The sequence below is a fragment of the Plodia interpunctella genome, chromosome 8, assembly GCF_027563975.2.
Source record: "Plodia interpunctella isolate USDA-ARS_2022_Savannah chromosome 8, ilPloInte3.2, whole genome shotgun sequence".
In the NCBI taxonomy this organism is placed as follows: Eukaryota; Metazoa; Arthropoda; class Insecta; order Lepidoptera; family Pyralidae; genus Plodia; species Plodia interpunctella.
The window spans coordinates 10,849,194-10,861,941 of NC_071301.1; the positions used below are offsets into that span (position 1 = coordinate 10,849,194).

At 41.0% G+C, this 12,748-nt stretch overlaps 1 protein-coding gene across 1 annotated transcript; it reads left to right on the forward strand.

Moving 5' to 3' along the window:
• Window positions 1–606: 606 nt before the first annotated feature.
• On the forward strand, window positions 607–11,961 carry Ttc7 (Tetratricopeptide repeat domain 7). The gene is made up of 18 exons (XM_053748576.2): window positions 607–940; window positions 1,599–1,878; window positions 3,219–3,330; window positions 3,979–4,127; window positions 4,562–4,667; window positions 5,200–5,280; window positions 5,843–6,040; window positions 6,399–6,534; window positions 7,201–7,322; window positions 7,804–7,920; window positions 8,129–8,278; window positions 8,436–8,639; window positions 9,073–9,208; window positions 9,555–9,711; window positions 9,862–9,943; window positions 10,206–10,311; window positions 11,033–11,419; window positions 11,755–11,961. The coding sequence occupies exons 1-18, from the start codon at window positions 814–816 to the stop codon at window positions 11,814–11,816; spliced, it is 2,712 nt and encodes a 903-aa protein (XP_053604551.1). The 5' UTR covers window positions 607–813; the 3' UTR covers window positions 11,817–11,961.
• Window positions 11,962–12,748: the final 787 nt, after the last annotated feature.

The window sequence follows — 12,748 nt, forward strand, 5'->3', positions numbered from 1 at the left end:
AAGCATTTCAAGTGTCTTTGCTGAGGCCTTCCTTGGAATGTGTGCCATGCATGACCCACCACGCGGGCGCAATGTAAATTGAAGGAAGATTACCGAATTATAACAGCCTCCGTTTTCCCAGTGGTCAACAACTAACGCAATCAATCAGTCAAGGGATGCGTGGGCGAGGGTTCGGTCACTCCAATTATCACCACACCACGCCGCGCCTCGCTTCGAGGTAATTAATCGCTACTTGATTCAGTAGTGCAAATAATGAGGGCATCGCTTATTATGTAGGTGTGATCGTTTTTTTACTGGATTTGTTACTAGGCATGTATGTACTAGGCAGGTATGTATGTACATAGGTACTACAGAGCACCTTGCTAGGTAAAGAAAGAAAAATCCTTTGTTTGGTTTAATGTGACGTGACAAATAATTTAAATTTTGGTAAATAGGTTTATAGGTAATATTTAAAGAATTTTAGAATATTTTGATACTGCTGCTGCCATCTACTGTAATGTCTTCGTACTTTTATTCATTGATCATGGAAAAAAACTTTTAATAAATTAAGTTAAAATTGCATGTTCAATTCTAATGAATACATACGTTTTTATTTAATTTTATTATAAAGTTAACTTAGCTTTTTATTATAATGGAAATCTGATTGACGTACCTACGTGAAAAGAAACGTGCTAAGATGTTGTCATCTGTCAAATTTGGCCTTCAATTTGCTGAGGATCTTTTTGCAACTCCTAAAGGGTTTTGCAATGTTTGAGTGAATTGTAAGTTAAAATCAATGGTGTGACATATGAGTGAGGGAGTCCTCGTGTTAAAATGACATCGAGGGGTAAGAATGTAGTACGGAGTTACGAGACTGAGATCGAGAAGAGCCGAGAGGAGTCTAATTGGAAGAAGGCAGTTGAGTTGGCCCAGCAGCTCAAGGCGAGGTCTCCTCAACACGGTGGGTATAGTTTCTGTCAGGAAAAGGCCCTTATCGTTGAGTAAATAGCGATTATTTTGGCAAAGAATACCTGCATCTCGAGTAATCATGTTGCTCGAGTTGTCTAGCCATAATTAATGTAAGTAATCTTTAATTGATCTCAAGGTGATAGTTACGTGTACATTGAGACACAGTGTCGGTTAGTTCTATGATCCGGATATCATGAACAGTCATGGTGAAGGATAATTTTATATATACTTGTTTATCAGTCAATTGACATTATGAAATAACTTTACGTGTTTATTTATTGATTCATTAATAACAAACTTCGTTTATCAATTTCAAAAGATTCCTCATACACTGTACATTCATATATTGGCATATATTGGCTAAAGACTATTGACTAAAGACTATATTATATAAATGTTTCACTATCTGAATTAATCAGTAATTTGTATATATTATTTTGACATTCACATGTTATCTATTTTTGCCTGTTTGATGTAACAGTAATGTTTATTCAAGAAAATATTTTTCATCAACATATTGTTTGTTTGATACGCTTGTCTCTGATACTATCAGTAAACAATGTATTGAAAATTCTTTAATTTTATATTTCACAGTGTCACTTAACAATGCACTACAATAATTTTGACATGTTACTTTTTATATTCTACAGAAAGCCTTGCTCATTTTCTCATTGGTGAAGGCAAGCTCGAAGCATACCTTGAGGAATGGCCACCCTCGAAGGAGAACATCGAACGGGCACAGCGGGAGCTGTCAGACTCCAGGGGCTACCTGACCCTGGCTACAGATGAGGCGGGCAAACGTGCAGGGGTGGCACTGGACTCCCACCTGCTGCTTGGGAAGCTGAGCTATGCCTGCGGATCATATGATGAAGCATTGAAGCAGTTCAGCTTGGCTGAACTTAATACTTTAACAGAGAAGGAGTTGCCACTGTAAGTAACTCAATGATAACAGGTTTCTCATTCATTACACTAATTAGTTAATCCCTACATACCTTGTGTAAAATAGATTTATTACCTCTTTACTTGAGTAGGCAACAATAGCTGTCTGTGCATTATCAATATATTATTACAATGATTAGTTATTATTCCTATTGTATTGATTTCTTCAATAAAATCTGTTTTCAATTATTCATATATGAATTGATGAATTGTATCAATGATTATGTTGTGATTGTAGAAGTGTCTATTGCTTGGTGAATCAGATTATGACAATGAATCACCTAAAATTATAATGAATCAGTTTAGGAGGGATCTATTATATTAGTATAATCAATTACTGTTAAAAACAGCATTAAATCCATGTTGTTTTTGGTTGATTTTATTAATAAAAAAATCTGATGGAATAGTTATACAAGATTTTTTTCTTCTTCCTGTCTATTCGGCTCTTTTTAAGGACATTGTCTTGAGGTTGAATTACCTCAAGAAGAACTGAACTGTCAAGAAGAATTAAACAATGTTCTTGATTTGATTGATTGAGCCCGAAATAAATATATTTTTTATTGTCATAACAAGTTAATATACCTCTAAGTTAGGTAAGTCCTCTATGTGTCGCGGTAAATAATAACCCATACGTATATATTTACTGTACATACTGTACATATATATAGTTCTGTATATAAAAAAAGTTTTGATTGACAAGATCCCCCTTTATGTCACTCAGAAGCATACATTTCGAAGTAAACTCAAATGTTTTATTAATACAGGATGTTGCGCGCGCGCCGCATAGGAATGTGTGCCACACTTCGATATGGACTCATAAAACTGATATTGTAATCGCCGACATTGAGTGACGTACTTTGTCCGGGCATACAATTATACATTGTGTTTACTTCACAGCATCTCAATTGCTTACCATAATTTTAATACTTGGTTATTGTAATTTTTTTTCTCTTTTCGATTTCATTGCCAGCCAGTACGCATATTATTCACACCGGCTGGCAATGACATTATTGAAATTACTCTTTTAGATATTTTAAATATCTATGGTTCATTACCGAATTGTTATTGGGAATAAGAAATATCAAATGACTAAGAATGTCTTTTTCTTTTTTGTGTGTCTAAATAGTACAATTATTAAGTTGTTGACCAATCATTGGTAACAACAACCACCTTTTTACAAAATCCTCTACTATACATCTCAAACATGATGAAAGATGAACCATGGTTTGTGCCTCTACAGTCACACAGATTTTTGGTCTAAAAACGCCGAAATCTAATTGTAATCTATCAAGAATATTATTTAATTTATCGTTCCGTATTCCCATGAATAGGAGGAGTTTGCGGATCGTGGCGGAGTCGTACGCGATCAAAGGGTTCTGCCTGGAGCTGGCCGGCGCGCCCTCCAGCAGCCGGTACAAGCAGGCCGAGAAGGACAATGAAATGGTGAGAGAGACGCCTTATTTCTCATATGTAATTGATTTATGACATTATTATGTACGTTTTGTACATTTAGCTTTTTTTTTTGGTGTGACATATTTCAATATTTTTTTGGAAATACAACTTTTTTTTATTTATTCAAATTTTGACATTTTTAATAATGATGTAAATTCGTCCTCTTAATTTTTAATATATGTGTAAGACCTATATTTGTTAATTGACGTCCTTGGATAAAAGGCTGCGGTGAAGTTTGTTGCGCCGCTTCTTCTTCACCTGCGCTTTGGAAGCCGGCAGTAGACTAAGTTTAAGTAATTTTTGACGTCAATAAGTGATGTATATCATCCTAAATTGAATAAAGAATTTTGAATTTGAATTTGAGGTACAGTTGGGTGCAGATATAAAACTCCCCCCATCTTACTAACTCACTAAAACAGAGGGGTCAGGTTCGTTTGCTCTCGACTGTACATTGCACGATTATCCTTACCCTTATTTAATATAAAACTACTCAAAAAGTAATGGCATTGTATTCCGGATTTTTTTTGGCGGTATAAATTGATCGAACGAATTCCTCCTACTCACCGGTATCTTGATATCAGATTTCACATTTTAATCTTAGAACAATATTTCATAGTTCTTTTAATTTTCCCTTTACAGATCCGAAGTTTCGAGCTAGCATCGGAACTGACCCTACTGTACCTGCAACGCACAACGACGGCCCGCGCGGGCCCCACACTGGAGACCGCGCTGCAGCGGGTGCCCATACTGCACATCCGCGCGGGGCGCCTGCAGAGCGCCATCGACAGGTCACTGAGCGGCTAACACTAAACTAAACACGATGAGCGTAGCCAAATCAGATTACTACTTCTCAGCCAATCTCATAATTAGGACCACGATTAAGGACAAACAATATTAACGTTTTTTTCTCGTGTATTTATAGTATCGTTTTAAGACGTAAAAGATCTTTAATATTGTAATAATTTAAGACAGAAGGCCCCTTAAAGTAGGGACTAAATAAATTAACCAACTTGGTATTACATGGATCTCACAACTTTTTACGGTAGAAAAACTGAGCTGCGAGTTTTTGTTTTTTTTTTACAGCATGTTTTTGATGACATTAATTCTATTGCACGTGTACACGTCCGTATACCCATATGTGTTATAATTCCATACAACCGTGCAGCAAAATGGCAGCATTTTGGTGTGCACGGGCGCATTAATGTTGTAATCTGTGGTCCAGGTACCGCGACATGCTGACGGCGGTGGAGTCGGTGTCGACGCAGGCGCTGCGGCTGACGCTGACGCGGCAGCTGGCGGAGGTGCTCATGAGGGGAGTCACCGGACAGGTGAAATCTCTTCTCTACGCAACTGCTCAAAAAAATTGGAGTGTTGTTTTCAGGGTTCATTTTTGTTTATCTATCACTGTTCTTTTTGCATTTTTCCGATTACATTCGAGGCTGTGATGGATCGAAGTCCAGGGCTCGTATATAAAAAATAAATCATTAAATTTTGAATATTTGGCATTTTACAACCGGTCGTCTGCCTGAAGTCAATTCACTTTGGAAATGCTTTTGTTGCATTTTAACTGTTAAGGTCATATGTCGCCTCGTACGACGTTGCAGGAGGATGTGCAGTGGTCCTATTATATATACACGTCGCCATTCAGTTCATAGTTGTATTTATATGAGTTTATTTGTTCCACCATAATTCAAATATCTTGTCTGATAGCGATGTGCGAGTTATCATTACACATTACCATACTTGTGACGTTATGGCTATGTGACATTGAAATAAACAAAAATGTCAACTTCAAAATTCAAGTGTTCTCTACATACGAGCAGTATATTAAGAATGTTATTAACATTTGGTTGGTTGCAGGTGTACAAAGCGCCGGAGATGGGCGCGCCTGCGCAGACCGCGGGCCCCTGGAAGCCCCGGAAGTACGCCAGCATCAACCAGGTACGGGTCTACCTCACCCTCGCGTTTCTGGTGTCGTCCTCGGCCGTCACGTTGCAAAACGCGGAATCGGTGTGAAAAAAATTTGTGCTTCTAAAATCTTTAAATTTTGTGCTGTGATTTTACGATCTATTGTCAGCCTGATGGGCAATCCCTTTTGGGTATTCTATTGTTGCTCATAAACAGTTAAGATTTCCCTTAGTCGGCTCGTACGACATTCGCGGGAGGATATGGAATACAGAGTACAGAGCTACCAATTTCTGTAAACCTATAATGTAAAATATCTTATCTGTACTGTAAAATATTTATAAACGCAGTTCGAGTCCGCCTATGTTTATCTTTTATTTTAGTTGTTACTAGCTACGCCCCGGGGATCGGCTTCCGGGAGAATTCCGCGATAAAACGTACTCTATATTCTATTCTAGGATATATTCTATTTCCATTACAAATTTCATCGAAATTCGTTTCAATCACTCCGATTCAAACTTTCTAATATTATTGAGAAGTGGAATTTGTGAATAATTGATTGGATAAAGTTGGAACAATATTCTATCTGTGTGGTCAGTTCGTCCCCCGCAGCGAGTACGAGGAAGTGGTGCTGCTGCTGCTGGTGGGCGAGGCGATGGCGGTGCGCGGCGCCGTGCTGTCGCAGAGCGCGGAGTTCCTGTCGGCGCGCGCGCACTCGCTGCGTGCGGCGGTCGCCGTCGCCGACCTGCTGGCGCTGGCCGCCGTGCGCTGGGGGCAGCTGGCCTTGCTGCTAGAGGTGCTTGCTTCTACTTATTGTGTTAGGGACCTGGCCCTGGGAGCAGCACAGCCTGATAATAGCTCGGGGTTATCTTATAGTAGCTACAAATTAAGCAATTGCGGGTTTTTTAGAAGCCATGATTATTTTATTTTATTCTATTTGATTGTGATTTTGCTGTGTACATAATTTCACCATCGAATCGATTCACAGTGAGACGCAGCGAACTAATCACAGTGCGCTATTGTAACGTGACGACACCGCGACGTGATCGATTCGCTGAATCTCACAGCGCATCGACTCGGTAGCGAGAAGTGTAATGCGAACCCATTTTGGCTCGTATTCTCGTCGTTAAACACCACCAGTTGTTGCGTTGCAGTCGCTGGAGCGCGCGATGAAGTTCTCGTTCGGCGACGCGCACGTGTGGCGCCAGCGCGCGCTGGCCACAGCCGCCGCCGCGCCGGCGCCCGCCGCGCGCCCGCCGCTGCTGCTGCTGCAGCCGCACTACGCGCCCGGTATGCTTCTGCATCACACGCATTGTCCATCTATATAAATCTAATCATTTACTTAGAAATTAAACCATCAAGGGAAATTTTTTCATGTCATATTCTAAATTTTAAATAATATTCACCAAAGCTACGAACTACTAGCATTTGGAAACGACCACTGCTGAGAAGAAATGCCGAAAGAAACTCATTTAAATTGTGTTTTTTTTTTATATTTTTTCAAATATAAATTTTATATTTTTTCTCAGTAATATAACAATCGACACAATAAAATACATGGTCGAAAGGCTCCATACTGTCGTTGAAACTTTGGCGGATTCGGTATACATTGCTGATTTTTCATGTGCGGTAAATTAAAGCACTCGTGTAATCAATCATCCAAACATTACTGTGTCTGTGAGTCAGAGACAGACGCGACAGAGATATTCTCTGTTGCGTCTGTCTGTGCGAACTAATATTATTACTCGATGCCGAGGCTTCGCTCTCATGGGAATTTCGGAATAAAAACTACCCTATGTGTTATTCCAGGTTGTATACTACCCGTGTGCTTTTTATTTTATTTTTTTCAAATTTAATTAGAATCAGTAGATTTTGAGAAAGGGTAACAAACACACATACATCCTCTCAAATTGTCGTGTTAGTATGATAATGTTAGTAATTAGAGTGCGGCCGCAGGCAGCGGCGCGTGGAGCGCGGGCGTGCGCGCGCGCGCAGTGTCGCGCCGCGCGGCGATGCTTGCGCCGCGCGACGCTGCGCTGCGTCTCGTCGCCGCCACCACCTGCTACCAGATGGGATGGGTGACGTATTCCCTTCCTTGTTTACTTCCGCCACATTGCACTACTTCAAGTGATAACAATGAGTGTATTTTCTGCCGATCAAACCATACATCTAAAAAGAAAAAGGATCTCTTCTGTTTATTGTGTTATTATTGCCAATTTGCTTTATGTATTTTCCGAGCGGTAAAATCGATTTAAACCCAGGGAAATAAGATGTTCCTAATATTAATTTTGTTGAACTTCAAAATTCCTTCATTTAGTCCACAAATTAATGCATTTAAAGCTACATTTTTTATGCATCGAGTTGCCAATAAATAACAATAAATATTCGTAAAAAGCATGCCAGTTGGCCAGATGCCTATAACGGAAGTCAAACACCAGGAGCACATTTGATAATAAGACTAGATGTGTATCAAAATTAGTGATATTTTTCATATATATGTTTCATAATCAAATTTATTCAAAATCTCTTATTGTTATTTATATCTACAATGTTTCGTAGGTAGAAGACGGTATCGAGTTAGCAGAAGAAGCGCTGGCGATAGAAGATTCAGAAAATGGGTCTATGCTGGCGCGGGCGTGTTTATATTGTGGCATCGGACATCTGATGAAGGCGCAGGTAATCTAAGAATTGTGTGATTGTATCGTAATCGATTTGTTTCGATTCATGTTTATTAAGTTTTATTATCGTGTTATGACAATATTAGAGCTACACATTAAGTAACACATTGATGTTTAGGAAATTTTAGCCACCATACTCGATGTCAATATATCACGTAAAGTTGTAAAGACGGCACGTTATGAAGTAAATTGAAATTCTTTTACAGAAAACCAACTCTCGAATTGAGAAAGAAGCGGCGCACGCGACGAGTCTGAAGTTATTACTCCGGGCGGTACAACTGGATGACAACGATCACCTGGCGTTTTACTACCTCGCTCGTCAGTACATGGCCCACGGGATGCTCAACGAAGCTATGGTGAGGCTCGCGTGGGATCTTGACGTTTTGTGACAACAAATATAACGTTTTCAGTCCAATCCAGCTGGGAATTCGCAGTTTAAAAACACCATACTATACTTTTAACACGTGTTAATTGTACAATAAAGATATTACAAACAATCGTTTGTATCCATAGGACGCGACTCGAGCGTGCCTGAGCGCCCGCGCGGAGTGCAGCGGCGGCCTGCGCCTCGCCACGGTGTTGTGGTCGTGTGCCTGCGCCGGCGCACGCGGCCTCCGCGCTCTCTCGGCCGCCAGGCTCGCGCGCGAACACTATCCTAACGCTGATTGGCCGCTGTGGAGCTTAGCAGCTTTACAATTATTGTGGGACCAGGGAGAGGTAACTTAATGCCTATATTCCATCAAGGTCTAAATTAACTTCTTCTTTTGTGTCGGTGGCATTTGACACATAAATTCATTGTGAAGTTGACAAATATTTTTTGACGTGACAACGTCTTAAATTAGGTTGCGGCTGGGAGTCACTTATGAAAAAGTGTAACGCCCGGTAACGTTACGATGAGTCACCGAACGAGAGAGAGGCCCGCCGAATGCCTTGCGTCTCTCTCCCACTCAACTATGATCGGTCTGCCGCGCGCGTAAAAAGACGTTGTCACGTAAAATCTTCGCCCGTAAAACCGACTTTACAGGCAACCATTTTTTTTTCTTAATCGGCGCGAAGGACCATAAGAGTCCTCTATTGGCGATGGATTATTCAAAATGTGTGTGTGTAACAGTTGAACAAACAAATGTTTTAACAACTCTTCTCGTCTAAGGCGGCGCTAGCGACGGGCAAAGAACTGTTAACCCTGCTCAATAGCAGCGAGGACGTGTCCGCGGAACACAACGGCTACGCGGAACTCGACGCTCTGTCCGACTCGCACGACGATACGCACAGTGTCAGAGACGCAGGTATTTCTATTTTATTTAGGAGTTTGTACCGTGACGGTAACTATTATTTTGAAGTTGTCTTTATCTTGACAAGGTTTTAAAAATGTTCTACTGTGAAACTTAGTGACTTTAACTTTGTCTATTGACTTTGTGGTTGAATATAACTTTGTCTAAGTAGTAGGCTTTCTAATTGCTCTAATTTTAACATCAAATGAATGTACTGAGAAGATCAAGTGAAAAACTCAGTCTTCACTCACAAGTTTACAAACTGTTTGAGTTTTTCACGTAACCTTTTGTACGTAACCTTTCACGCGATTTCAACGCGCCCTTGATCGGATTTTTTATTATGAATCTTAATATTTGTCAGCGTCAGTCCGAGCGGAATCGGCAGGCGCGTACCGCGCGGAGCGCACGCTGTCGGAGTGCGCGTCCTCCGCGTGCGCGTCCGCGTGCGCGCGCGCGCCGCGTGCGCTGTGCGCCGTGCGCGCGCGCGCCTGGCTGCTGCTGGCCGACTTGTGTCTCCGGTAACGGGCTCCGAGTTAATCTGTGTCTTAAATATTTTTTATTCATTTATGTGCTTAAAAATTTGAGTCAAATCGATTTCATACAAAAGAAAGTTGTGTCCCTTTTCTCTATCTGACATTTAATGTAAATGAACGTTATATTTCCTTCAGGTTGGATCGAGTGAGCGCAGCAGCGGGGTGTGTCTCCGAAGCCGCGGCGTTGATGCCGTTCAGTCATTTAGTTCTATATACGGTCAGTGGAAGTTTTATTTGCATTCGTTTTTACATGCTTTTATTTGTTTCACTTCATTTTTATAAGCCTGACCTGATCCCAGGATCGACTTCTAAAGAGGGAATACCTCCGTTTTGTTGTTACACGTTGTTTGCTCTCTCTAATCGTAGTATAAGCTTGGGTAAAAAAAACCATCGTAATTATTTACTTTCAACTGTCCAATACTAATATCGCTTGTATAGATTTACTGATAAATAAAGCAAATTTGTCGCACCGTATATAGAGAGGGTTGGTCCACGCGGCGAGTTCAGAGTGGGAGGAAGCCAGACAATGCTTCCAGAATGCGCTCGCCATACATCCCACACACCTCGACAGCATCGTGCAGCTGGGTGAGTACACGTGTACTTGGTGAATCAGGCAACTCAACACTAAATGGAACAGAATCAGATCGGTTATTCCAGTGATTGGTGCGTTTATTTGTTGTATCTTCAGATGACTTTTTGTTTGTTTAACATCTGTACTGATCTATTAATTTCCCACGGGAAAAATACCCGTTTCTGGGTTGGAAGGTACTCTATGCCTTGCTGATTTTATATGAGAGAGTGGATACTATTGTTACCGTTTGCTTGATGGATGTTTGAAATAAGTAGTCAGTATCATAATTACTTTACTGAGATAGGTTTCGTTCTAAGTTCTAATTTTATTTTATTAACTGAATGTACCATCGAACAGGACGTAATGAGGCTAAAAGGGTCTCGGCAAGAAACTATCTTTACATTTTAAATTTGTTTTGCTTTGAACTTTAAGTCCATGTCCTTTTGCTTAGATTTCACAATTTCTTATTCTTATGTCACCTGCTTGGAAACTTTTAATTGGCTTTCTGTTTCCTACTCTTGTTTCTATGTTTTTGTTACTTAGCTGTAAGTCTTCCTAAATAGTAAATAAATAAATAAATAATAGCGCCGTAAAACTTTGCACACATGTTAAGGCTAAGGAGAAGGATTTAGGGTATCATTATTTCTGGAAGAAAGAACTGTTTCTCTGGGGAATTCACACGGGCTGATTCGCTAATAAAAGCCGGTAAAATGATTAGGAATGGTTATCAACCAGGCGCGGCATACTACAACCTGGGCTGGCTGCGCCTGGCGGAGAAGTGTCTGCGGGAGGCGGCGCAGCTCGAGCCCGCGCGCGCCGACACGTGGCGGCGGCTGGCGCTCGTGCTGGCCGCGCTCGGCGAGCCCGCCGCCGCCGCCGACTGCGCCTGCGCCGCGCTCGCGCTGCATCCACAGGTACGTACAGACACTGGCGGCGGCTGGCGCTCGTGCTGGCCGCGCTCGGCGAGCCCGCCGCCGCCGCCGACTGCGCCTGCGCCGCGCTCGCGCTGCATCCACAGGTACGTACAGACACTGGCGGCGGCTGGCGCTCGTGCTGGCCGCGCTCGGCGAGCCCGCCGCCGCCGCCGACTGCGCCTGCGCCGCGCTCGCGCTGCATCCACAGGTACGTACAGACACTGACGTGCTGGCCGCGAATTAATGGAAATACACGAGAAAAATACAAAAATTCTGAATAAGAATTAAATACTGGTAATTGCGTATGCATGCCGTGTGTGTAGCGATGAGCATCAATTGTATGTAATTATGGCTGGCTGCGTCACGTATGCACGCAATTATGTTCTTGATGGCGAGACATGTTGGGCCTTATATTATCTGTTACATCTTTTACCATGTTTCACCTAAATAAATCATTTCATTTCAACGTATTGCTATGCATTAAGTCTACACCTTAATTCTAAATAATATTTGGAAGAAATAATAATGTTTATCGTATACCAGGCCCCGGCGTTGCCACTATGATACGGTATGTTCTCCGCGCTCGAAGGCGGCGCGGGCGCTGAAGGCTGACTCATCCCTGCATATCATCCGCGAATCCACCAATCACACGCTTCCCGCATTTGACCAATCAGTGCCGCACTGGATCTTCACATCCCCGCGTTCGACCAATCCGCGAAGTTGGGATTGGGAAATTGTTGAAGTGTCAATCTAAAAAGGCAAGATTTTCATTGGGATATATTTGTTCTCGTAAATTTTTCAATCAAAATCATTATTGTTAGTCGAAATCCCTTTAGATTGATGTGATTACTATCAAGTCAAAGTTAAGGTCTAACAAAGTTTTAGTTTTTCCTGTTGAATTATTCACCATTAAAATGGTTTATAAATATAATCGGAATTATTGTCTACTAATACCGAACTAATTTAGATAAATTCAGATATAATACGTCATAATCTCCATTAATAAATGTGGATATCCGCAAAGATATCTTGAGATAATATTATTATAATTTTTTTAAAATATTGCTACAAGGTTCGATGAAAATGTAAGCAAGTACCTTGCCCATCTGGCTCTCTTGCCTGATTAAAATTAATTGCTTATTAATGTTATACCTTGGAAATATTACAAGTGTTTTTAAGTAGTGAAGTCGTCAGCTAAATCGATAAATTTAGTTTACACGGGCTTAGTAACTATCAACTTAGTTCTCGACGGTAACAAATTACATGTAATATTTGCCAGATTTTTCAGGCGCGCTATACTTTAACAGATTCATACATGTCGGAGATAAGTTCGTGTAAACTTAGCATTATATTAGAATTAAGAGTATCCACCAAATCTAAACCCTAGCTAGACTAGACAACAAACACTTGTAGTAATGTCTCTTTTTACTCGACTGAATATACTAAGGTACTCGTGCCTCGGAATTGATGTAGGCAAATTCTCGATTGGTTGATAAATTTTGAGCAATTTAAGAAAGACTAGTAACTATTGCCCATA